This window comes from Cynocephalus volans, chromosome 5 (assembly GCF_027409185.1).
Source record: "Cynocephalus volans isolate mCynVol1 chromosome 5, mCynVol1.pri, whole genome shotgun sequence".
Taxonomy (NCBI): domain Eukaryota; kingdom Metazoa; phylum Chordata; class Mammalia; order Dermoptera; family Cynocephalidae; genus Cynocephalus; species Cynocephalus volans.
This window is the reverse complement of record NC_084464.1, coordinates 155,412,013-155,439,349: the sequence shown is the minus strand read 5'-3', so window position 1 is coordinate 155,439,349 and position 27,337 is coordinate 155,412,013. Positions and strand designations below refer to the sequence as shown.

Genomic DNA, 27,337 nt, shown 5'->3' with positions numbered 1-27,337 from the left:
GAGACAAATGCATCTCAAGCTTTTGGGACACACTTGATGACCCTCAGCCCCAATTTCCCCTCAGGGTTTCATATTTTCATATCCCAAAGTGAATTGATTTGGTAATTTGACTTTGGCATTTAAGAGGACTGCATGACTTGCATCATCATAAAAAACGGCTGGAAATTGGTGAGTGGAAGCATTAGCACAGTGACTGGAGGTGAGACTCGGGAACAGAACAGGTCTGTATTGGGGCTCTGCTCAGGCTCAGCCAGTTCCTGCACTTTCTAGGGCTGATCGGGGAGCCCGGGGCTCACTGGGTGCCAGGTGGCTGTGGTCTCCTCTCCTCCACTTCAGGACTCATATGCACCCTTCTGAAAGCCCAAGCAGGAACCAGATGGTTTCAAGGAATATCTCAGAGCTGGGAGGGGCCTCAGAGTTGCCTGTTGAGCACACAGGTGAGTCTAGGGGCCACGCTGCAGGTGAGACTTGACTAAGTTCTCTCCTCACCACAGCCTAAACTGCAACAGCTAGAGCCTCGCTCTATTTCTTACTCAACAAAAATGAGTGTTTTCAATGCATACACACTGTATTTGGAAGACGAGTTTATTTCTATAATTGTCCATCATGAAAAACTAGGACATAATTGAAACAGGGTCATTGTTTGTTCACTGATGACCTCTCAGACCCTAGAAGAGACCTTGGCACATAATATGTGCTCTATACATCTCTGCTGAATTAATGAATAATGTGGCATCTTAGCAGATTATATACTGTTACCAAAAGCATGTATTAGACTTTTAGAAAGCTTGCCTGACCATGAAGCTAAAGTTTGCTTCCCAGTTCTTTGCACGGGGGGTGCAAGGGCACTGGGAGTGGGGGTGGTGAACAGGATTTCAGCAGCTGAACTGGGATCTCCAGATAAAGAAGTGAACCAAAACTCAGCAAGAAGAAAATGAGTTGTTTGGCTGTCATTTTTGGCTCATTTATAATACTTTCTTTGTTTCCTTTTAGGTGAACAAATACAGGAACTGGTACCTGTAGTCTGATATGAAATGAAAGATTTCCAACAGTTTTTAAATGGATGGATTTCAGGGCAAAGGCTATCTTCTTTTCATAAAAGAGGTAGTTAATAGCTTACATTGTAGAAGACTGCCCATGCCTCCTCCTAAAAAAATCATTCTCTATTATAGCTTTTAAAAAAAACGGCTTAACTAGTCTTTGAACAGGCCACATTCATCAGTAAAAACTAATTCTGTATCACTCTCAACCTCAACAAAACATTCTGAGTAGCTATTTCTGAGCAGATGCCACCCAATAATATCTTATGCCATTAAACACATTGACTCAAATACCAACAGATACAACTTTATAGCACCATTCCAAAATACTAAACTTTCTTTGCACCTTTATTTTTATCTTTTTTTGGTACACATTTAAAGTATGGGCATCCTGTAGATTTCTGAAAAGCCCCATAGGGAAAAAAAAAAAAAAAAAACAACTAATTTTTAGGACAAAGCAATAACTCAGTTTATAGACAAGATGATCTTAAGCAGGCTGTGAATTCTTCACGGGCTTCTGCAAGTCTTGATTCTGGGGTGAGAATGTAGAAAGGATGCTAAAGTCTTCCTGGATTATTCTAGAGATTGGGTTGCATATCAGTATATAAAAACTTGTTGCTCAAAGGCCAAACTCTGGGTATTGGTTACAACTCAAACCATGACAACAACAGTCTTTTTGCAATAATTTTACTCTTCTGATTGACAAAAGAACTGGGATATTAGATAATTTCAAAGTTCGTATACACCTTTTATTCACACTCTGTAAGAGAGAGATTAGAATATTCCCTCTTACAAATCTCCATATTTTAAACTCAGAGCACTAAAATCTGTTCTTAGCGAGCAGATGCATTTAAAGCAGAATTATAAATGGGTTTTTAATTCAACATATATTTGGCTGCATTGTTATGTAAGAAGACTTTTTGACTAAGTAATGTGGGAGTTGATAGATGGTGAGACTGCTTGCAGAAAAAATGATTATTTTTTTCTCATGACACTAAAGAGTCACATCTCACACTGATTATAACCACGTGTTCTTGTCGAACTCTTCCCATATATTACCGTGTAATGGGAACTAAACAGGAAGTACGGCAAAGGCCTGGGAACTATGAGTACACTGTGATTGGAAGAGGGGTGAGAAGAGGTAGAGTCAGAATAAGAAGGGGGTCCACTAACGGCACAATTATGCAGCAGTTTCAAAGAAATTGATTGTTACACAATAACAGTCAATGACCCAGGAAGAAAAAGTTTAAATTAGAAGTGACTAGTATTAAAAAGCTACTGTGCACCAGGTAGAAAGGGATATGGGAATAATATGCCCTGAAATAGAAATAATCACTTTGCACTATGTACACCACATACAATATAACATATTCTTTTTAACATTGCACAATATAAATATTATACACAGTGGAGTAAATTAAATGCAAAATAACTTTGAGGCACACAGAAGAAACATGGAATAGAGTGAACTTTGAAATTAAGATGGAGTTAGTAAAAGGCAGAATGTTACATTTTCAGGCCAGTAATCTTTTGAGATCTCGCCTCAAGAGGGTTGGCAGTCACCTCCCGTATACACTGAAAATTGTCACACCTCAATGTCCTTAGAGTTAATTGCTTCGAAGAAAGACTAATTAGCTAAATAATTTGAGAAAGTCAAACTGTTGCTCCCCACTCTAAAGTAGGTAACTTCTAGAGGTCCCTTCCGACCTTAGGGTTTTATAATGCGAGTAGACTGCTGTATTTCCCCTATTTCTTGTAAATAACTTGGTTACTATGAAAACACTTTAAGGAAACTAGAACAGTATTCAAGAACACCCATCACAGTGCTTAACAAGATTTAATGTACATTTATTCTTAACATGTGGAACATATAAAGATTTTATACTGAATAAATGATATTCATTAAGCCAGAGGAAAAGGAGGAATTTACATCAACTTTTTTTCTTTTCTTTTTTTAAACTACATTATCTTGAAATACAAATGTGGATTCTCGTCACTGAAAAAATCTTTGAAGTTGTGTTTCTTCCTTTTAGTTGTATTCTTTTCTTTTTTTGTCTGTACTGGTAACCATTTTCTAAATCAATCCATATGCAACCATTTCCACACCTTGATTCATAAAGCAAATTGTGATCAGCTGCTCTCCCGAAATAGAGCATGACTTTATACATACAGAAACTTGTACATTACCCTCTTTTTTGTTTTTTTTTTTTGTTTGTTTGTTTTTTGTATTTTTTCTTTCTTTTTTTTTCTTTTTTCTTTTTTTTCCTTTTTTGGAGATATGGCCCTAATGAAAAAATATATAAAATAAAAATAAAAAATTATTTAAATCTACCATCACTTCGTAGTTACCACATCATGAAAAAGAAACTAAAAACTTTGTACTAAAAAAAAAAAAAAAAAAAAAAAAAAAGAAAAGAAAAACATGAGGGTATGTTTAATGTACAACTTCTATATACATCACAGCCCATAGGCAGTAAAAAAAATATTTAAAAAATGATTAAAGGAATTGTGAAGAACTGTCATGTGGAAGGTCAAGCGACAGACAGCAGACGTAACTGTAGTGGTGAGGAAGCGACTTCCGCTGATCGCTGTCAGGTACGTATTTTCAATCGTAACTTAAAAAACATTGCTTTTGCTCTTAGCCTAATGTAACCATTTTCCTGTGGAGAAACCGGTATTATTTCGTAGTTCTGATTACTGACCGACACACCTCCTTGAGCCCCTACACCTGTATCTCTAGAAGTTTCTATTGCACAGAGCTTGGGGTGATGGGATGCAGTTTTTTCATTCTCTGAAGAATAAAACGCATAGGAAATTGCTAATTTTTCACCTTTCTGCCTCAGTGTGGTGAAATTTTCCCATCTTAGCATCTTTTGCCACAACATTTTTCTTTACAGTCAATTCGCTTCCCAGTAAAAATGCAATACAACATGGAGAAGAACATTAAAAAGAAAATCTGTGAAAAACAAAAGGTGACTTTTGAATGCACTAGACAGCAACTTTGGTTAAAAAAAAAAAGAAATTAACAAAAAACCCCCAAAGGATGTACTTATACACACAGACAGCAAATATTAATTTTATAACTGTTCAAATTAATTATTTCTTTAATTCCCAATTGGTAAATAGTGAATGGGGCAGAAGAGCAAAGACGTTCTTTTCCTTCTTCCTACGCTGGATAAACAAGAACAGAAAATAGCCAGTCATATGTGACCCTCTAACCTTCACTCACACATGCTTGCCCGCTCACTTATGTCATAACTGCCCAATCTGAAACAGTACATCACAGATGACAGACGCAACCAGAGAGTTCAGGACAGCTGATATGGAGATATCCAGCAACCGACCCTCGTGCAAAAGGAATTCTGAGCGGTTTTCGTCCACTCTGGCCATGGCCAGCAAAGCCTTGGCCGCCCTGCACATCATGTCCACGCTAGGTGGCTCCAGAGGTGGGGGCTGCATGTGCATGAGGTTGTGCTGGCTCTGCTGGTACTGGGCCATTGTGACCCCATCCTCTAGGAAGCTTATCAAGTTTCCAATGCTTCCTTTCTGCACAGCTATTGCCCTTGCTGCTAGCGCGTCCCCCTGTGCAAGGTTCGATAAAAGCGCCATAGACATTTCTCGACAGACTGGGTTTTTGCGATCCCCAACGTACCTAACTAACGTAGCATAGAATTTCTCCTGACGACTAAATGGAGGAGTGGCCAAGATCAGGTCCACATTATTGTCCTGGATACTGAGTTTACAGAGGGTCTCCAGCACAAGTCTCTGAGGCGACAGGACTGAGTTGGGTCCCACAGTTGGAAAGGGGTCTTGTGCCTCTGCAGATGGGCACACCATCCAGTGCAGCAAGCCATCCAGAATTGGCAAGCAGATGCTCTCTGTGTAAGCAGACAAGTCCAGCTGTCCAGAGATGTTGGCGAGCGTGACCAACGTGTTGTCCCGTAAGACCTCGAGGCAGTCCCACCACCACTCGTCCTTGCTGCAGGCCACCCCCTTGTCCTCATCCTCCTCCTTTTCGTAGGTTTGTGGTGCTCGCTTTCTCTCTGGATGCTCGTGGTGAAGAAGAATCAGCTTGCCCAAGATCAGCACCAAGCCCGGATGTTTGGACATTTCGGCATCATTGCCAGGCACGAAAGACAAGCTGCGGACGATGTTTGACACACAGATGCAGCGCTTGGCCAGTGAGTCCTGCCAGTGCGCGATGGTGCACAGCGGAGTCTCGTCTCGGCTCCTGGGCTCATCCTCCAGCAGCTTGATGTTCCGGTGACTTTTGGCTTGCTGTATACCAAAGGGAAACTTACTGCTCTCAGTTTGGGGCCCAGGGTTTGCATCTTCAGGCAACGCCCCTGGCCGAGCAGACAGGACATCATCAATGGTTGCGATGATGCTTTTCTCTTGCTGCTCTTCAGAATCACTTTTGCCATCCTGCTCTTTCTTTCTACCCGTGGAGCTGACAGCGGGAGGAGGGCGCCTGCGAGGAGGGATTTCCATCTTGCTCTCGAAGTGCGTCTGGATGTGCTCGGTGGTGTCGCCCCCGCCGAGCTGCCAGTGCAGGAGGCCGCTGCTGAACTCCTGCACACGCCCCAGCTTGTCAGACCGGTCCACGACGAACAGGTTGTTCTTTTTGACTATCTTCACTGGCAGCTTGTCGAACTTACTAGCTTGCCTGGGCTTCTCCTTCAGGGCTGCGGTGGCGTCTGGGGTGCTCCCAGCAATACTGCTCCTGTCATCGGCTTCGGTCTTCTCGCCGTCCAGCTCCTCCTCGTCCTCATCAGTACACTCAGCGTCTTCTTCCTCTTTCCCAGAATCGTCTGCCAACGACTGGCTGTCACCTTTCCTCACTGCATTGTGGTCAAGTGCTTTTTGGCTGGGGTCTCCCACTTCATATTCCATAAGAATTCCAAAAATGTCAATCAGGCATTTCCTAAAGTACTCTACCAAAAGTTCGAGAAATCCAGACAACTGGAGAGGAGGAGGGGGGAGAACGAGAAAGAACAGGTGCAGTGTCATGACAGCGGCTGTGGCTGAGAAGGACATCGACATGTTCTTATAACTTTTCACACGCTTTAATCCCTTTTTGGCTGGGTCATGAAAGACACAGTATCTGTCACTTACAACTAACTTCCTGAACTTTACTATGAACTAAACTGATGTTTAGCTTGTTTCTTATTTGCTGTTTACTTTTTCATGCTACCAACATCAAAACCGACTTTTTATTTCCATGTTTCTAATATTATCAATGAAGGACTTCACTGTTCTTTACCTTTTTTCTTATTTAGATACAATGCACCTGTTATTAGAGTTGGAACGTGGATTTTATAGACTCTTTCACCCAAAGTGACTTTGTTCTTTTCTATTATTTATCTCAGGCTTGTTTGCCAGGACTTTTACGGCTCTTATTCTTTGGGTTTTATGGTTATTTTTGCCTCAGGTGCCACAGGTTACTCTAATTTACCTTCTCTATATATCTTTCGGAGAAGGTAATTTCAGCAATGTAGTAGCTCATGAACAGTGAACATTAAAAAAAAATCAATTTAGTCCCTGATAAATGAATTGGAATGTTTCGTAAAATGCAAGTTTACATGTTAGTTATTCACAACTCTGGCTGAAAGGTAAAAGCTACTATGAGAGTGCCACTGTCTATGAGAACAGTTTTGTTCCTTTAAGCAAACGTTTATATCAAAAAAAGCCAATACACTCCATGACGAGCAACTAACTGCCCAGCCCCTCACACACCGCCTCACTTAGGGACTATAAAGAATAAGTAATAAAAAGGATTCTTTAATGATAGATGTTATGAATCAACCACACTTTCATATCATGCTGTCAGTTTCTTGAATGTGGGTTTAGAGCAATTACTAAGACGTAGGGGGAAACTCAAGTACCGACTGAAGTCCCTGCTTTCAGGGTATGGAAGGAAGGTACGATTGTTCAAGTCAAAGTTTAGATAATTCTCCTCTCTCCCTTAAAGTTTACTTTTTTCCCCAGGAGAAAAGGAAAAGTTAATAAAGCAATTCCGGTTATAAAAATGTGTGATAAACAGCAGTTCACTCAAAACAAGGATGAAAGTTAATTACTCCAGCAAAGGCAGTGTAAGTTTTTTTTAATACTTATTTTCTGTTAAAACAGACCTCATGCAATGTTTATGACCTTATTAATGTACTTTCTATCAATTGAAAAATTGCCTTTCTGGGCTATAATGAGAGAAGAAAGAGGAAGTAGAAGATTCTGGGCTTATTTCAACAGAAGCAAGGAAATTAGACCCTATAGCTTTGTTCGCCAAAAGCAGAGAGTTGTTTATACAACACAGGGAAAATAACCTTTTCTCATGTTTTATTTCTAAACATTTCTTCAAAAGCCTTTAGCCCAGTTGACTCCTAGGCATTTTTCCTAAACCTCACTTCTCTCTTCTAGCTGTTATGCTGGAAGCTACTTTAAGTCTAGCTCTGAACAAAGGAGGGTTTTAAGCTCAGTGAAAGCAGTTGGCTTTTAAAAATGACTGCTTCAAAATAATCTGGAAAGAGGCAGAAATGAGAGGAAATAGACTAAGAAATAAGTTTGGCCAGGAGGTCATGACTATTTTAGCTAAATGATGGGGTCATGCAGGTTCATTAAACTGTTCTCTCTACTTCTATATATTTTATACATTTTCTATAATATAAAATTTCTCTTTAATTAAAAGAAAGACGTCAAGTCCCCCAGGAAAGCTGGGTAATATCCCGCTGCAACCACCTGTGTTTCCAACACTGACTACGTCATAACTTTATGTTGCATTTTGATTAATTCCCACCGGTCTGCTCATGTTCATTCTAAACAACAATGTAACTTTTCCTACTATTATCTATTACACACACACACACACACACACACACACACGTGCACACACACGCGCCCCGCACACACACAGTTTTCTTATGAGAAATATAGGTATGTGGGTGTACATACACTAAAGACTGAAATGACTGTTATCCCAGACTAAATTCTCAGATAACTATATATTGATTAATGTTGGTTTATAACAAGTACAATGATTAACTTAGGGATTGGTTCAAGCATTAGGCACTACTTACTTTTCTAATATTCTGATTTGATCCTTAGTTGGATTGGTGCTGGCTTACCTGGGAGAGATTGAAAGTTGCAACAGTGCTGTCATCATAGAGAAGAATATTAATAGTGTCCAAAGCCCAAGTACTTTCAGCCAAAAGACCTGATTTAAGAGACATCATCACACGCCATGCCTCAGGAGTAACTAAAAATGGGAAAAGACAAAGATATAATTAATATTAACTCTGCAAGAAAGGACAGAAAGTAACAAAAATATAAGAAAAACTTAGTTGAGTGTTGAGTTAAATTCTGATTTTAAACAAATGCTCTGAGGGACAGTTAAAGATGGTCATTTTCAGATTTTAAATGGAGGTAATAAGCTGTGTTAAGAAACTTGTTCTTTAAGATCTTTTTGCTTCTAGAGGTGGGAGTGGTTAAGCACAAATGGTCCTTTCTCATATCTGGTTTATTTCTTTTAGACGCCCAGAAGACTGTGTAATGATGCATCAGAGTTTTAATAGTTGAGTCAAACCAAAAAGCAGTGTCTTCCTTTGCCTTCTCCATTCACAAGTGTCAAGGTGGCATCTTTAGAAGGTTAGCAAGTACATGGAATATAAAAAGAAAAATTTAATTCCAAAAGAGCACACCTGTCCTCAGAACATGCTGTTGACAGATACTAGCATCCTGATGGTTCAGATTTTTCAAAAGTGTGATCTGAGCCAAAGAATGACGAATGCAAAGGCTGTATTTTTCATTGTTTTCCCTATTCCTCTGTCTGAAGAAAACAGAACAATCAGGTAACAAGCTTGTGGGCAGGAAGAACAGACTCATCACATATCTGCATTTGCTACGGAAGGGTGGCATGTGCTCGAGACGGCAGAGAGGACCTGTTCAATCAGACCCTGCCATGGTGACAGCTACGGTGGCTAGGAGGGAAGTTCTCTAGGTGCCAACAGTGACCTGCCGTGAGGAAGGCACCGTGGCTTTTCCACCTTTATATTATCTATTTTTCAAATTTTCTAAGATAGGCATATGTTACTTTTATAATTAAAAAATCAAACTTCCTTTTTAAGTAATATAAATTTCCCTAGGATGAAGACAAATATTGGTGTAATATGCACTAAGGAATTTTTAAAGAATTTAAATACATTTACCTATTTAAACTTACATACACACACATAAACATGCAAAACACACAAATATACATATATATTTTTCTCTATATAGCATATATCAATCATATATATATTTAAAATGTTCAGTGTCTGTCTGTATCTTTCTCTCCCCCTGCAATTCCCTCAAATATAAAAAACTCCTTACTTTTTTTCTCTGTATATCTCCTTAATGCCCAATGATCAAAAACATCTTTAATATCATTAATTTGATATCTTTAACTTTCTAATCATTGCAAATGATTTTTAAGTCAAGCAATTTTAAGATTTCAAAAAATTTTTTCTTATGCAACCAAGATCTATTATTTCCCTTGCTGTGTTAAAAGAAGTACTTCAAAAATTATGCAGAAAACTGTGTGTACTCTCAGCATTCAGACCTTTACTAGTATTCAGACCACCCCACACAGGACAGGCAAGTGACATCAGAAGCGGACTGGAACAGTCTCCTGGTCCACGTCTACCAGTGCTGTGTAGCTCCCCTCAGCTGTCTGCGTATCATACATATCACAGCATACTCTACAGGTCGTATCATCTACCTATCCACATATCAGATCCAGGCTTCTACTTTTTCCCAGGGAAATTCACTGTATGTTGTCACCAAATTAGAGTAGCTTGCCTTCAGATTTTCTCAAGTCATCTTCAGCATTTCTTTAGCTCCACAGTGGGTCTGTTAAGCAGGTGTTGCAGAGATTAAGTGGCTGGGTTAAGGTCCCATCTTTAAGCCCAAAATATAGTATATAATCACTCAGATTCCCTGATCTCTTACTCGCAACTCTAATCTCTCACACAAATAACATTCGCATGTAAAAATACCATTTTAATTCAAGCTCTTCTCTGGCACTGTTTCTTAATTTAGATTTTTGGCTTCCAACTATTGCTGCTATATAAACACATATCCTCATAATTTATGGTCATAAGAATTTCATCCCTTTGAGATGAGCAGGAACCCTAGCTAAGCTAGAATGGAAGCTCTAGACTGCGACTAAGGGCGGGCCAGGAGCAAAACCTCTGGAATTCTTACCGATGTCTTTTGAGGTAATCTTTCGCCTTTGTTTCAAGACCGGCTGTGATGCCTCCACCGAGCCGGGGGGAAAGGTGATCTCCCTTCTGATGGGTGGGGGCTGGGGGGGCGGCCCGGTGACTGGGGCTGTGGGGACCGTGGGCATGACCTTCTGCATCTTCATGGAGGGCAGGAAGGGAGACTTGCTCGGCGACATGCGGTTTTCCAGGGAGCGCTGGAAGGAGGCTGGGCTGGGCGCCCTGGAGATGTGGTTTGGCAGTGACGGGGGCGTCTGGTAGGAGGACTGAGGTGGGCGTGTGATGGGCTGCATGGAGGCTGATGATGACATGTAAGGCTGACGTGGGCTGACGTGGGAAGGCCACTGGCTCTCATGGTTGATCCTCTGGTCAGGGACCATCATATCATCCGAGCGGTTCATGCCGGGGTATGGAGGTGCCTGCGCAGGGCCACTTGGACCCTGCCGGTTCTGGTAGGGATAAGGCATGTCATTGCGTGCTGCCCACATGTTCTGCTGAGGCCCTTCGCTGGAGGACGACTGCATCGGGCCGCCCATCATCTGCGGGGGGATTCCGTGGGGCTGGATCTGCCCCGGGCCCTGCATCCGCTCTCGGCTGTAGGGGTATGGATACTGGCCCTGCATGGGCCTCCGGTCGGGTCCCGAGTACGAGCTCCCGTACTGGTTGTACATGTCCTGCTGCTGGCTGCCATACTGCACGCTGTACATGTCCCCCTCATGGCGCTTGGCTGGAGGCCCATACATGCCATCCATATGGCGTTTGTAATTCTGAAATTCACATAAAGACAAATCACACTGATGTGCTCTTACAGGTATAATCACACACATTTAAATTATGCAAAACAGTTATTACCTGGTGAGATGTTCATTTCAAGATGAATATGGGAAGCTCCAGTAACACCCCAGAACTAACAATTCATGTACTAACAATTTTTTTAGCATTATGTGATACCACGTCACACACTCTGAAGAGGGCTTCCAAAGTTTGTTTTCATGAGCTTGAGACTTCCTGTGGGAAAAATTAGCCTCCTCCCCTTTGGTTACAAAACTGGGCCAGTTTGGCACTGGTGCCCACCACACAGGCAGGTGCTGGGCACGGCTCGGAGCCACACTAAGATGACATCAGGAGGCAAAAGAATCAATCTCACAGGAATGTACTGAGAATTCTAGGGGCCGGCCTGAAAGTTCCTGGGTTAAATGGGTTCTCCTTCCGCTGAAAAACCTCCAGACAGGGTTTGGCTCCTCAGACGGGGTCTGTGCTACCTGCCATCCACCCCATGGCTCCTGCTCTGACTTCCAGCTTGTCCAGGTCACACTCTCCCATGAAAGCTCCACTGGTTCCAGCTCTGAGGACAGCACCTGCTACTAGGCTCTCCTCCTGGGGATATTCTGAGGACCAGGGCTTAACCAAGGCAGGTGAGAATATCCTGGTGGGAGGCAGTGAGATGCTGATACTTAATTTCACTTTACTTGGAAGTTGTTTATGATTAGTTAGTTTAATAACACAATTCGCTGCATGTATATGCTCCAGCAAAATTATATAAATGTTTAAAACCTACCTTGTGGTTAAAAATTCTAAGAAAAACAAAAATCTCTTTATTTTGTAAGAGATCTCAGACTTGAAAAGTTGTTCAGAAATAGCAAAATCCCGTATATGTCTGAAAAGCCACTCCACGAAGTGCAAGTCTGTGCATCAGTATTGATAACTGCAAGGTGCGGGGATCTTACACAACTAAATGTCTCTGAGCTGCAATGGTTGCCTGTGAAACAGCACAGACCTAGGCTATTTGCTCAAAATATGTGGTCATTAACATCTTATTTTTAAAAAGCCAATTAACTTTCACTATTAGTATACAGTATTTTAAGTTGCTTTTTCTACACATGCTCTTTAAAACACTGACAAATTTCTGTTCTAAAATGGGTCTTGATACAATAGTATATATAATAGACGTGTTTAAAATATACTTAACTCTAACTGGGACTTGTTATTATATACAAGGATTAATGTACTTAATATCTTATAATATGTTATATTTGTTTAAGGATACCATATATCAAGAGTTATTTTTAGTCTGCTCACTTCGAAATCTCAGGAGCACTTTCTACCACTAAATATATCTTGAATGTTCAATAAATGCCAATCATTTTTCTTATACTTCCTAAAAATCTTCAGAAGTAACACAAGTTTGCGATTAGCCTCCAGGAGACAAACAGAAAACACAACGATCCACACCCACTTGCCAACTCACCGGCTGCTGTGGATACAGGCCAGGCTGGTGTCCTCCATACGGTGGCTGTCCTGAGGGAGGACCTTGGCCGGGATACTGCTGCCCATAAGGTTCATGCCTGGAATGAGGCATTCAAAGAAAACTTAATTTACAAAGGACTTCAGGCAAACAGAGAAATGAACAACCCATGTTTGGCAACCCTACCCCCATAAATGCTTTGTCTTTCTGTCACTATGCCCCCTTTCCAGCAGACACATTCTGAGCAGCAGCTGCACTGTGACTTCCAGCAGAAGGGATGGGAACACCCATCTTGGGGACGGTGCCAACCCCCGGTTTGGGCTGTTGGTTAACAGGTGTCAGAGGAATACCGGCTGGACAAGCAGGTACCCTGTAAGCACTTGTCACGCCTTTGGCCTCTGCCTTTGAGGTGGAAGCCCCACCCATCCGCTGAAGTTTCCCTTAGGAAGTGCCCTATGACATGTGATGTGAGGCACTCGGGAAAGCACGAAACAACAAAGGAGTCTGAGACTCAGAAGCAGTACTTCTAGAAGTATCAGAACATGGAAAATGTTTCTATTTTTCACTTTCTCTTTATGAAGAGAAAATGTTTAATTTTTTCAAGTTATACTTCAAAATTAATTTAAATAATACTGAGTTGCTAATAATTATAGAGATACAAGTACTCAAAATTCCAAAGTCCTATGCCCTAAAAGGCTACAGAAAAGAATAACAGGGATGATTTAAATGTATTCCTATTAAATCTTAAAATGGAAGTGAATAATACAATTATTTTTTAACTGCTATTATACTGAGAAATTATACATACCATCAAAAACAGCATGTTTTAAAGGGCAACGACAAATAAACTGGTTTAAATTAGTATATTGAATCTTGTAAGAAATAATTAGACTGAATAATATTTCTAAAGCGATCAAGAAGTGAGAAGAAAAAAATTAATGAATTTTTCGAATATCACATGTAAGACAGACACAGGGCAAGTTTTTGCTAACTGCTTCGATATCTAGAAGGTAGCTTATTGTTAGGAGGAAGGAAATATAATTGACATGGATAAAATTTAAGCTGAACAAGTAACATTTTCAGAAGAGAAACTTAACAGTGAGGTAAACCCCTCTTCTCTCTAATGTGGTGGAGCAAAAATAACTTTTAAACCCAGGCCACACAATGTTCTAGCAACCATTCTAGAAGAAACAGAAACATGTATTTGCTTTAGGAATACATGTCCCCAAACAACTGCTCTCCTTTTAACCTCATCAGCCAAAAAAACCCCGGTAGCTTTTCCTGGACCCTCAAAAACAAATCAAACCTACATCCTTGATCCAGCACACATTGCGTGTAGGCTGACTTGTGATTAATGCAGATATCACACTATTTGTCCCATCATGGCCAGAGTAAGAGTGAGGATGAATTCTGAGTCACTGTGAGAGGATCCACAGCTCTCTGAACTGTGTACTCCCAAGAACCAGCCTCATACAAGATGCCAGGAAGAAACCTTATCTGTTAAACAGTGATTTTTCAAACTTCTCTCCTTGAATTGCTAAAGCCTCCCCTACGACCCCAGTATAAGGACTGATGCCCGGGGAGCAGCTCCGACCCGGGCAGCCCTGAGTGGAACCGCCACATCCAGGTTCCCCAGGAAGGGACCCCAAAGCCAGTGCTATCCTGAGGCTCGCCCGTGTAGCTAACATTAGAAAAAGGGCCTTCTATTGTGCCTCCATGTTTTCTCTTTAAAAATAACAAGTATTGGGCTGGCCCCGTGGCTCACTCGGGAGAGTGCGGCGCTGGTAGTGCAGAGGCTGCGGGTTCGGATCCTACATAGGGATGGCCGGTGCGCTCGCTGGCTGAGCGTGGTGCAGACCACACCATGCAGAGGGTTGCAATCCCCTTACCGGTCACAAAAAAAACCAAAACAAGTATTGTATTAAAACCTTGCTTTGGGCCGGCCCCGTGGTGCACTTGGGAGCGCAGCGGCGCTCCCACCACGGGTTCGGATCCTATATAGGAATGGCCGGTGCGCTCATTGGCTGAGTGTGGTGCGGACGACACCAAGCCAAGGGTTGCGATCCCCTTACCGGTCACAAAAAGACAAAAAACAAAACAAAACAAAAAAACCCTTGCTTCTAAGCATTTCTCTCATTGGGGAAATAGAGAACACATCAACCCAGGAAGGAGTTTTTTAATAATAAGTATCAAAGCCAGGGGCATTGGTGAGGGGACTTCATCACAGAAAGGGGCCTACCCTAAGCCACTATTTTAGGAAGTGGTTTTCTCTCAGAGACATTTCAGTGACTTTTCTCCTATCCAATTAAAAACCAATCTGGATCAGTCCTGCAAACTATTGCCATTTTAATGTCAAGACGACTTCCTTAAGAGAGGCTCCAGAGCAGTACGTTTTCTCAGAGATGTTTATTAGGGAGCAAAGTATTCCCTCTCAGTTTAAAATGTTCACAGAGAAGAGTGGTATCATCTGAAAAAGCAATACCTGGAAGGCCTTTCCAGAAGGCTGAATGCCCAGTGTGGCTACCACTGCACAGACCTTTCTCTAAGAAAGAAATGCAGGAGGGGGAGCCAGAGCCAGTGCTGTAAAAGCCAAGGGGTCTGAGCCACGTCTGGTGTCTGCAGCTGGGCAGTCTCACAGCGGTGACAGAGGGAAGCTGGGTGCTGGGAGGGCCAGCCCCAGCTCTTGAGCTCTTAGGGAGAAGACTCCTGCCATGGCCAGACCAGCCCCAGCACATCTAATTTATGCTTCTGAGCATTTGCTTATACAAACACAGCTGCACCTGGCAGCGTGGGGACAAGGTCCTTCTCCCCGGGTCCTGTTACAGCTGGGCAGCCATCTGACATTCACCTGGTGACCAGTAGCAACTTCCTCCTTATAACTCCAGCAGGAAAGCAGACAATGTATGTTGTTATTGGTGGCTCAGAAATGTGTGTGTGAGGAAAACAGTTTCTAGTAAATCATCTAATCTTCATCTTAAAAAATACTCACCTTCGATCATAACCCGCTCCATAGGGAAACTGCTGCCGCTGCCCCATGCCCAGACTGGACATTGTCCCAGAGGGACTCTGGTTGTACATGTCCTGCATGCTGCTGTTGGGCATCTGTCCTTGCGTCAGAAAGGGCTCGCTACTTCCAGGCACTACAATATTTTAAATAAAAGGCATAAAATTAAGTATTTTCAAAAGTCAAAGGGCCCATACATCCCTTCTAGTAACTAACTTTGTACTTATATCTTATCGTTAATATGGCAGACCACAATACTGATGAGAAAGCACAAGGTCTGGAGTCAAGATCGGCCCTGTGGGGCAGAATTCTAAGATGGCCCCAAAGATCCCTAACCCTGGCATGTACCTCGTACGAGCTGCTCCCCTTGAGTGTGGGTACAACCTGTGACTACAATGGGATATGGCTCCCATGGCTATGTTACGTCACATGGCAAGAGGGATTTTGTAGATGTAATTAAAGTTACTAACTGTGAGTTAACTAGAGGGAGACTAGCGAGGTAGCCCTTCAAATCTGGGTCTAGAGGTTAGAGATGGAGAAATTCAGGGACATTCTGCTGCTGGCTTGAAGAAGCAACTGCCACAATGCAGAGAGGACCACACACTGGGAAAGGCGGGTGGGGGACAGTCAGCAAGGAAATGGGGACCTCGGCCCTGCAACCACAGGAACTGAATTCTGCCCATGACCTGGAAGAATGTGGCAGGGATCCCTGAGCCTCCAAGAAGCTCGCAGTCCTGGCCAACACCTTGACATCAGCCTGAGAGACCCAAGAAGAGGCCCCAGCCATGCTGCGCTGGCCTCCTGAGCCAGGACATGGTGAGAGCACACACTTAGGTTGCTTTAAGCTGCTAAGTTTGTGGTAACTTGCTATGTAGCAACGTAAAAAACTAGTACAGGCCCAGATCCGTTATGTATTGGGGTAAGTTCCTAACTTCTAAGTTTGATTCCTTGTCTATAAAATGAGGTCAGTGATACCCTCTCACGAAGTGGTTGTGAGGAAGACATGAAATATGTATACAAAGTTAATTCTCTTCCCTTACAGGAAAAAAAAATAGAATCCTTAACATGAACCCTCATCCACCAACTCACTCCAAAATCAGGATAAAGAAAATTACTAGGGAGTTAAGAATAGTCAAGACCGAATGAGATACAACTATTTCTAACAGAGGGTAGAGTGCCAATTAGGTCATATATGCAAATTAGCATCCACTCAGAGCCTGAGGAAATTAGGTCAAGTCCAGAAACTAGCCTGCAGGCAAATTAAACATTTTAATATAAATTTTAATTGACATATAGTACTACTACCTTTCTTCTTCCTGTGATGGTACCTTAGATTATAGGAGGCAAAAGCTGATTAAAACCTTGTGTGAGCTGATGCGTTTTGTTAGGCTGGCAGAGAGGTGCAAACAATGCAGCCTATGCTGGTGTTTTCACCTATTTTAATCTGTCTGACACCAACCTGGGGTAAAGTCAGTTTTCAGGTCACTTTCTTTTTTTTTTTGGCTACTTTTTCATATGCATTTTATTTTTTTTCTTTTTGGTTTTTTAAATGTGCATTTTAAAGCAAATACAAAATCTGCATGAATCTATTTTACAGATGTGAAAATACAGAGAGACAAATCAAGTGGCATCATTAAAATTAAATAGCTGAATTCCATAACATACAAAGAATTGTTAAAAATCCACAGGAAAAAAGACGACCAAATTCATAATGGGCCAACACATAAATGGACATTCATGGAAGAAAAATAAATGGCCAATCACCACATGAAAACATGTGTGAGTTCACTAAAAATTAAAGAGAGCCAAGTTAAAACAATTATGAGGCTTTTTTCTTTTGGCCAGTCTGATTGGCAAACGTTAAAATGACTAATGATTATCATTTTTAATAGGGAGGTGAGAACCTGCATAAAAGTATTAAACTAATATAACTTTTGCTAATACCTGCTATAGGAGGCTATACTTTGGCAACCCCTAAAAAGCACATCCCCCATCTCCACAGCCTGGGAGGCCCCCTCGCACATTGACTCTGGCCTTGGTCATGTGACCAGCATTGACCAATGGGGCTCTTGTGAACCGGCTGCAAGCAAAAGCTTGGAAGTGCCTGCTCCTGGGGCTTGTCCTCTGGAAGTGCTCCTTCTTGGAACCCATCTGCCACGTCGAGGGTACCCGAGAAGCTACATGAGGGGCTCACTGAGGAGGCCCCTGCCAACAGCTCCACCAGAGCTCGCAGTAGAGCCTCTAAGTAACAACAGCCCCTCAAGAGACATCCCAGCTCCAGCATCCCGTTCCTGCTTCCAGATGATGGCAGCCACCTCAGCATCCCAGCTGACAAACACGGGGCAAGGACCATCCCGTCCACCACAGGATGTGAGACATAAATAAGTGTCACTGTTTAAATCCACTTAGTTTCGGAGTAGTTGCTACACTGTAAAAGATTACTGAGATACTTAATAAACTAAAAAAGAAAAGTTACTATCTATCTATTCAACAATTCTACTTCTAGGAATCTGTTTCACAGAAACGCTCTTACAAGTGTGAAAAAATAGCTACACTTCAACAATCAGTGCACCATTGTTTATAATAGTAAAATATTATTAAACAGCACATCCATTACTACAGCATTAGAGTGCATCTATTCAATTAAAGAGTTAGTAGAGCTATGTGTACAGATACTAATACATATTAAAAATACACTGTTTAAACAATATATAAATATTATGTTTGCTTATATGCGATCAATCAATGCCTCGATCAGCAAAGCAAGGAAACAGGAAGGTGGGCAGGTGAGCAGGCAGGTGAGCAGGCAGGTGAGCAGGCAGGGCCAGGCTGGTCAGGGCTCCGGATTCGCTGCACTACCACACTACAGGTTAACAGTGACACAAGCAGCAGCAGCAGCAACAACAAAAACGAAGAGCATGTTTTCCAGTGATGGTGGTCATTAAGTAAAAAATCAGAGCACCATCAAGTTCACTGACAGAGTAAGGCAAACTGAAGAATGGAAAACTTTATTTAGAGCAGGAATAGGGCCATAAGAAAATCAGTTTCCTGTGGATTTTCTGTGTATCTGCTTTAATTTGGTACTAAATATACCCGTCTTGTAAGGCAACAGGGGAGCTAAAATCTACAACTAGTACGAGCCATTGTATCATTTACATGGCTGATGAAAACACATTACCTATCTACCTAGTGCCTAGCAAGGTAACCCCACAATCATTCCCCTCACCCCCAATTTATTTTTGTAAGAAGACAAATTATCAGCATAAGGAAATAAGGAAAATACAACTCTAGTTGTCTAATATAGCTTATAGGTGGGATACTGGAATGGTTCAAAGTAAATTTTGAGGCCAGATTCCAAATACTGCTAATTATTTTTTTCATATTATTGTCATATTTTCAGAGTGTAAAAATGGGATACAGCCACCAAAATCACTAACAAAATGTTCTATTGAGCATCTCATATTACTAAGAAAAATAGCTAATGTCTTACATTCACAAAGCTTTTGAATTTCTGAACTTATGGATTTATTGAATGTTCTGTAAAATCTTTACTTGGAATAAGCAGCCCTGAAATTTTTGAAAGGAAAAATTATAGATTATCTTGCTTTATGTAATAGTTACCTGAAATATTATATATGAATATATATAATAGTATAAATTTCATTTGTTAAATGGTATATGCCCAGTTCTGAAATTTCTGAGTTTCGTACTTTTTATTTCTCATTGGCTCATAATATTTGTGAAAACCAAGGCTTTGGGCTCCACGCTTCTCTCCGCTCAGACAATACAACAAGACATGCATTTACCCCAACATCTAAATACAACACAGGTACTATTATTTGGGAGACTCCAGAGTAAGTATTTCCATAAACATATTATTCACTATTTTTTTTTGTATTTTATTTCAGTAATATTCACATCATTCCTCAATTTCACAGGACACAACTGCATTTGGAAGAATGCCAAAAAAGCAAAATATCAAGTTTCATTTTGCAGCCTTTTTGCCATGCGAAGAGCTAAAAGGGCCACGGCTCTGAGAGCCACAACCTCAATGAACTCAACCTTATGGGGTTAATGAGCATAAAGGAAAAAAACAACTTAGTGTTTCCTATTGTCAATCAGAAACTCCCCTATATCTTCTCTCTCAATGATCTCATCTATCCTAGGGGTGTGGATGCCATTTCTACTCTTAGTACTCCAAAATTACTCCTAATTCCAACCTCTGCTCCGTTCCAGACACTCCTTGCCACCTTGGGATATCCCAAAGTGACTCTTGATTTGCCCCATCCTGTTTCCCAGTCGTCCACACTGCAGGTAGTAACATCATCACCCTCCCAGTCACCATTATTTGGTTCTTCTTCCTTATCCCCTACGTTCAATCCACCAGAACCTCCAGAACACACAATGGATGGTTTCTCTCTCTACTGCCGGTGTCCAACTCCAATCCGTCACCTCCCCTACACCATCGCAACGGTCTCCCCAACTCTACTCTCACCAATACATTCTCCGTGACACAGCCAATTATCTATTTATTCAGTTTTTACAGTCTAGTCATGTCACTTCCCTTCATAACATTTTTTGCCTAGAAGAAATACTCCAACTCATCAACATGCCCATAAGGGCCAAAAAGCTCTAGCCCCTGCCACTTGATGCTCTCAGCATGCTCACTGTGCTGCAGGTCCTTCCCACCTCCTGGATCATGCCAAGCTCCTCCCGGCCCCAGGGCCTCCCCTCCCTCTCACTCTGTAGGTCTCTGGATAACTGACACCTCCCCAGAGCCCTTCCCTCCCCTGACCCCCCATCCCCAATCTAAGCAGCTTTCTCTTCCTCCCATTGCCACCAACCCAATATCACTGCTATTTGTATTCTTTCTTCCTTTTAGTTTCCTTTCTTCCACCAACCACAATGTTTAATTACATATTTGTGGTTTAATTTATTTTTGTTTGTTTCCCAAGAGTCTGTTAATTCTATGAAGGCAAGAACTATGACTGATTTACCAACATACCACCTAGCACCACTCCTGGCTCATGCCAACAAAACAGCAACATGCTCATGTGCAGTGACACTAGCAGCATGCTTGCCCACCATTTGTGCAAGTCACCCTTCCATGGGCTTTATGTGCATTAACTTAATCAATCCTCACAATGGCCTTTGAAGCAAGTCCTATTATCTTCCCATTTCTAGATGAGAATAGTAAGGCAGAAGGTGCTAAATACTTTTCCCAAGGCCACAAATTTAATATGTGAGGGAGCTGGGACTCCAACCCAGGCAGCAGGCACTCACATACATTCCGAATGCACAGGTGAACTGGTTTTCAAACAGCAGAGAGAAGAGTGTCTCCTCTGCATGTACCTTTTCTCATTCCACTGAAGGGGTCCTTGTTGGGTTCATAGGGCATCCTGCCCATCATATCTGGCATGCTCATGCCCTGCTGGTACGGGGCGTTCGGAGTCATAGAGTTCCGTTTTGGGAACGATGAATCACTCACGTCTGAGAATGGATCATGCACACTGATTGTACTGCTTCTGAAAAGATGCAAAAACATGAAAGCTTAATGATATGGCAGAAGTTATCTCCAAACACTGCTCAGAAAATAAACCAATCTTGAAATCTGTAAATGCAAAAACCATTCAAAATAAATTACATAAAAAAACTAGTAGTAATTAATGCTTAAAAACTCTACAAAACACCATTTCTACTTTCTATGAAGTTTAGGCTAGAAAAGTAAAAGATAAGCAAATAAGATTTTGCATGACTGACAGGGTTCTTTGAACATACCTTCCACCTTGTATTGAGGTCATCTGTCCATGTGGGGTGGAGGCTGGGGTAGGTGGCTTCAGGTCACCTGGCACCTCTGCCATGGAATTGCTGCCAGTTGACTGGGGGGTCTGGGGACCTTGCAAGGATCCTGAGTTAGCTGATAGTACCAAGGGAAAATGGGAAAAAAACTAGAGGTTATCAAGTAAGCTCATCCTTGCTAGTTAAAAATTAAAATAAGATGCCATCTTATTAGAAATAGTAACAATATCCATTGCTGATAATGATGTAATAAAATTAGTTGCTCTTAGATTGTTTATAGTGAAAATCAGTAAGAGTTTTTTGAGTAAACTATCTGGCAACATACTTCATCTGTAAGCCATAAAATATATTTATACCATCTGACTAGGTAATTGCTTTCCTGGGTGTTTATTCCAAGAAAATAAGCTAATAAAAAGAAGGCTTTAAGCAGAAAAGTGCTTATTTCAGTGTTGTCTATACTGAAGATAATCTAAATTTAAGTAAAGAAAAATGGAATAAAAATTTTGGTACATCAGTTTGAGAGACTATTGTGCTGCTTTAGAAAAAATTTAGAAAACTTGGTTCTAGGTCTTAGGCAATGAGTGATGTTTAAGTCGAAAGGCAATGATACAAATTAATAATGATACTTATGTCATTTCAATACCTTCTCAACATCTGAATGTGTCTATGCTCTGTCATTAATAACACAGTCATTTTTTGATCTATGACAGATTTATTATTAAAAAACACAAGTAATACTGGTTTGAATTTCTTTACTGTTGTTATCAGAGCTCTGAGATCGGCCTTAACTGTAATTACATTATAATAACAGAGCTCAGAACTGAGCAGCATTTTTCAAGACTTAAGTGGGATTCTTAAAAAAATTAATTAACCTCACCTTGCAGGAAAAACATATTTTAAGAGCTCCTGCTTTATCATCTATCACAGTCCTTAGCAAATTAGATGTTTTATAGATATTGGTTTCACTTATTAACTAAATGCTTTGAATGAATAATGTACCTCCTATATTCTAGGCTCTTTTCTACATCTGGATATACCACTGTACCAAACTAACGAGAAAGACAAAAGCCCCTGCCCTCATGGAGTTTACAATAAATAAGTTCAGGACGTTAACAAATGGCAGAATTACTGCTGCCTGTCAACAATAACACTTTACAAGCTATTGTTTATACTTCTCTTCCTATGAAGTTCTTAAGGCTACTTACAATGACAACTATTCACATTTTACTTTAGAGGAGACGGAGGTTAAACAAATCCCTAGAGATTGCAGAGTAAACTGTGAAGGAGTCAGATATTGAAATGAATGTGTCACTTCTACTCAGAAGGCCTCAGCTGACACAGATATTCCCAGCCAGGTCAGGTCTGCACAGCTCCTGGCTGACTGGAAGGATACTGGCCAACAGAGCTATATGTCCCGTGGGATGTCTGTCCCCATGCGCCTCGAACTCCAGTGACTTACAGATGTTCTGGGACATGCCAGGAAGGCTGACTTTTAAATATCTTAAGAGAAAAACTTCTTAACTCATGCTCACAAACCAAATTTTGGCATAAACCTGGCAATGCATATTAGAGAGGTAGATTAAAATTAAAGAACGTAGTCTTCTTACGTGCACATGAAGATAATCCTACAGACATGACTGCCTTATAGCTCTGTGGATGAGAAATAATTTGCTACTAAAATCCAAGCACAGACTCCACACTAGCCTGGAAACCTTCCTTAGAAACACAGCTCAGAAGGCTATGATTTCAGAATGACCCTTATTTACAAATATTCACATTTACAGCTAATAAAAAAGTGGAAAAATTCTTCTCTCTTGCCAGTGTTTTTTCCTTTCCTTTCACACATACACAAAATGAATGCCACCTCTTTCTTGCAACTCCATTAATAGAGGAGGCTGGCATGCTTTCTAGGACACCCCTGCCTTTTGCCAGAAGCTACAAATGTACACTCTAAAGTAAACAATGGAAAGGTTACTGAAGGTTAAGTACATCCGCACACTTCAGACGTACAGCCTGGCTCCTAGCTGGGAAGATAATTTACACAGCGTGAAGCTCGTGCCCTGGTTCTGGCGGGGTTGTGGGAAGGAGGGTGGGGACAGGGAAGAAGAGTGGCTACGTCTCAGGTCTGCAGTGACTGGAGGTCAACCAGAGGGCACCTGTTTATAACCCAAGCCCTTTCTTATCTATCTTCCACTGAGGATTCCCTGGTTGGATCCATGACAGGTTTTGTGACATCACCTGTCAGCTAATAATAGAAATTCAGCCAGCCACCTGCCAGCAAAGACTGATGGGTTTTTGGTTACAGACTTACTAAGTGAACGTGGAGCTTCCCTGCCCCTCCCCTGCCTCCTCTTCGCCCTGCTGGGTCTCTTCAACTCCCCTCCCCCACTGCACCTTCCAGGCTTTCACTAGACTCCTCCAACAACTTCCATAGGTTTGTTATAATGATGTCCCCACTGGCACCTCAAAGATGCAAACCATGCCCCGAGACCTTGCCTAGGTTCACATGGGAGCCTTTCTTTGCGGGCTCGCACTGGTGGCGGCAAGAGGGGAAACTGGGTGTCAGCATGAGCAGCCCACAGCCACTCCACAGCGACCACTGAGTGCAGCCCCAGAGGCTTAGGGGGTTGGGCCTCCCGGGGTTGATGGAATTGGAGTGTAGACCCATATCAGCCACATCCAATCAAAACTAGGCTAGAGACAATGACTGGTATGCTCCTAGAATACAGCCCAGCTGGATGATTTAGGATTTCAGTTAGTTTGGAATGACCACTGGAAAAAAAATCTAGAATGTTTTTTGGGAATCTTTTAGTTTAGTTTGCTTGGATGTGCTGGTAAGGAATAAACTACAATTATCTTCTTATGGGAAAATGTGACTTCAAAGAACACAAATTTTTGCTGAAAATTAGTTTTAAAAATTCTTGTAAAAAACGAGTCCCTGACATGGCAAATATGAGTGGCATTTCAAAAAGTTCTTGGAAAAATAGAAGTAAAAAATAATACAAATATTTCCATGAACTTTTTGAAGTACCCCTGTAGCTGGGAATAATTTTATTTTCCTTCTCTGATAATAAAAATGTTTCAGAGATGCCTTCCTTAATGACAGTCTGGAAATCGTGAGGCCACCTGGTGTGTGGACAGCTGTGAAATGAAGGCTTGATCACAGAAGTTGCCGCTCCCTGCCCCAACCTGTCCCTCTGTGTGTCCGGAGGACTCTGCACGGTGCTCTCTGGGCTGGGCACCGCCTTCATGTCAAACCCAGGAAGCTTTCCCTCCACTACCTCCTGTGTCACAGGACCTTGACTCCACCTCGACTACTGAGCAGAATGTATTATCAGAAGTGCATCTGCAATCCAAGCTCTTTTGTGCAGTTAAAATAATAATGTTGCCATAAAAACAGCAGTTTAAAAAAAGAGAAAAAGGAAAGGGCTGCCTGTTAAGAGCACAGGCCTTCCACTTTCTGAAGGATCTATGGCTCAGTGGGGCTTCCTGTACTGAGGCTGATGCACGCTGGGAGAGCTATTCTCCACACACAAGTGCAGACCACTCAGTGACACAAGTTCTTTCCTGGCAAATAAAATATCCGCTCAGATCTTTGCAGACACCACCATTTTGGTCCCTACTCCCCACTGGGTTTTTATTTTGGAAAAATAGTTTCAGAGCTGTTCATAGGCAGCTTGTTTTACTCTGTGAACTGAATGCAATGTTGTGAGATTTTTAAAATTAGATTTCCCAGTTTTTAAGGTACACTCTAAGTGGCAAAGGCTTCAAATCTTTAAGGGTGGGGTTAGGCAGGAAGATTTCCACTTATACTTAGGACCTACATATCTAAAGCTAGGTATATTCAACACGAGTGCACTTGGAGCCAAAAAGAATTTGTTTGAGATTCCTTGATTAGCAACCTTGGCTATCAGCTTTGCCATCCAGACAGCAGCTAGAAGAAATCATTAGAAGGGAAATGACTTCTCTCTCTGGGTTCTGTATGTGAACATTTCACCTGTTACACAGGAATCTGGTGGGGATGGTGCCCACTCTAGAGCCAGATGCCTAGGAGCAAACATTCTGCCTCCAACCATCTGGCTCTGGGCAAGGTATTTAGATTCTATGTGCCTTTGTTTTCTCAGGGATTTTAAAACAGTATCAGTATCATAGGGCTGAAGTAAAGATGAAAAAAAAAAAGTGCCTGGCACATTGCAAGTGCTCAGGACACAGGCGTTCTCAGCTATGCTCAGGACAAGCTGTGCGACGGGAGCGTCAGGTGCAGCCCCCCTACCTCATATGCAGGGACTGGGAACAGCACGGCAAAGTTAGTTCTGGGCAGTGACCTCACTTGAGTAAATCCGACCACTGTTTTATCTGTTTCTGGCCACTGGTCATTACGGAGACCACTTCCAAGTCCAGTGAACTTGGCTACCAACTTTGCCATCCAGACAACAGCTACAGGAAGGCACATAGAATCTAAGTACCTGGCCCAGAGCCACATGGTTGGGAGCAGAAAGGTAGATCCTAGCTATCTGGCTCTAGAGGGGATGCTGTACCCACCCAGACTCCTGCGTAACAGGTGAAACGTTCACATGTAGAAGCCAGAGAGACAAGTCATTTCCCTTCTAATGATTTCCTCTAGCTGCTGTCTGGATGGCAAAGCTGACAGCCGACGTCACCAGGCTTGGAAGTGGCCTCTGTAATGACCAGTGACCAGAAACAGATAAGACAGTGGTTGAATTTACTTGAGTGAAGTCACTGCCCAGAACTGAGAATGATGCCCATTTCTTCCCACCTCCAATACTGCATCAGAATATACGATTTAGTAATCTCAAATCTGAAACCCTGACAGGTAGAACAAAGGCTAGCAGGAGAGCTCGAAAGAATGGCAAGGTCTCCAATCTGGAGAGGTGGACGGGTAGGGGAGATGGCAGGTTATCACTGATGTGGTTTTGCTCACAAGCATTTAGGTGAATCACCATCAGATCTATTCCTAAGACCCAGAAATAGTGCTGTGTGGATGTTTACTATTGACAGTTTGCTGAATTCTCTAAAAGTGGGAACTTGCTGGGCAGGGAACATTTAAAACTAAGTCCACATTTCATTTTGCTAAAGAACAAATCTGAGTGTCCCTGACAGAGGAAGAGCTGGCACAAGCTAGCTGTTCAACTTGCAGGGTGCTATTTTCTAGTAGTGCAAAAGTATTAAAACAGGTTAATGGGGATATTTATTTTGTACACAGTTAGAATATTTTTAAGTACTTGTATAAGGAATAAAGACATATAGCTCAGAATTCCAGTCTATTTTGACTAAATAAGGTAAAGCAAAAGAATGGTGCCTTGAAAATGCGGACCAGAAAGGGCAACATCCCAAATTCTATTTACTTTTCCCTTTAGCACTGGCAATAGGAGTCCAATTAAATAAACAAACCAAAAAACCCACAAAACACTCCGTCCTCTGAAAAATCTCAAGCACTCCCTTTGCTTTGCTATGAAGCGACCTTCTGAGCCTCCTGTGCCTGCCTGATGTGGTGCCCTGGGCTCTTCCAGCCCCAGCTGTAGCGCTGCCACTTACCAGGAGATGGCGGCTGGAGCTTGGGCTGCTTCTTAGTGTCCCCAGTGCTGAAGACTTCCGGTGGGGGCTCCTCCCCTCGTTCGATCTTGCACTCAAAGGCAAAAAGGTACTGAATATACTGCTTTTTCAGGGAGCTTGCTGCACTGCTAGAAGTGCCAACATTTAGGGTGGTTGCCAGCTCACGCCACTTCTTGTTTTTATTAACCTAACAAAAAAATGGCAGGATCATTGGTTTGCAGCAAAGTGGCTTGTTTAAAGCCAGGAGACCAAAAAAGCACTTAATGTCTTGGTTTACTTTTTTTCATTTGCCTCTTTTAACTAATGCTCATTACTCGCACTCAGTAGTGCACAGACAGCATTTACAGTTATAAAACCATTAAGGAACCTGCTGATAGCTACACAAAAAGCACTGCTCGATGAGGTCCTTCTGCCCGCTGCA

General features: G+C 41.9%; 1 protein-coding gene across 4 annotated transcripts in view; it reads right to left on the bottom strand.

Moving 5' to 3' along the window:
* Nucleotides 1-4,111: 4,111 nt before the first annotated feature.
* The window catches only part of ARID1B (AT-rich interaction domain 1B), a 405,100-nt gene continuing 381,874 nt past the window's right edge, over nucleotides 4,112-27,337 (bottom strand). For all 4 annotated transcript variants that reach the window (XM_063096175.1, XM_063096176.1, XM_063096177.1 and 1 more), the window contains 8 exons: nucleotides 26,899-27,103; nucleotides 21,322-21,460; nucleotides 20,896-21,068; nucleotides 15,529-15,679; nucleotides 12,543-12,639; nucleotides 10,278-11,061; nucleotides 8,159-8,289; nucleotides 4,112-6,002 (listed from right to left, as the gene is read on the bottom strand). In XM_063096175.1, coding sequence (XP_062952245.1) covers nucleotides 4,293-6,002; nucleotides 8,159-8,289; nucleotides 10,278-11,061; nucleotides 12,543-12,639; nucleotides 15,529-15,679; nucleotides 20,896-21,068; nucleotides 21,322-21,460; nucleotides 26,899-27,103 — 3,390 coding nt within the window. In that variant the 3' untranslated portion in view covers nucleotides 4,112-4,292. The remainder of the gene's footprint in view (nucleotides 6,003-8,158; nucleotides 8,290-10,277; nucleotides 11,062-12,542; nucleotides 12,640-15,528; nucleotides 15,680-20,895; nucleotides 21,069-21,321; nucleotides 21,461-26,898; nucleotides 27,104-27,337) is intronic.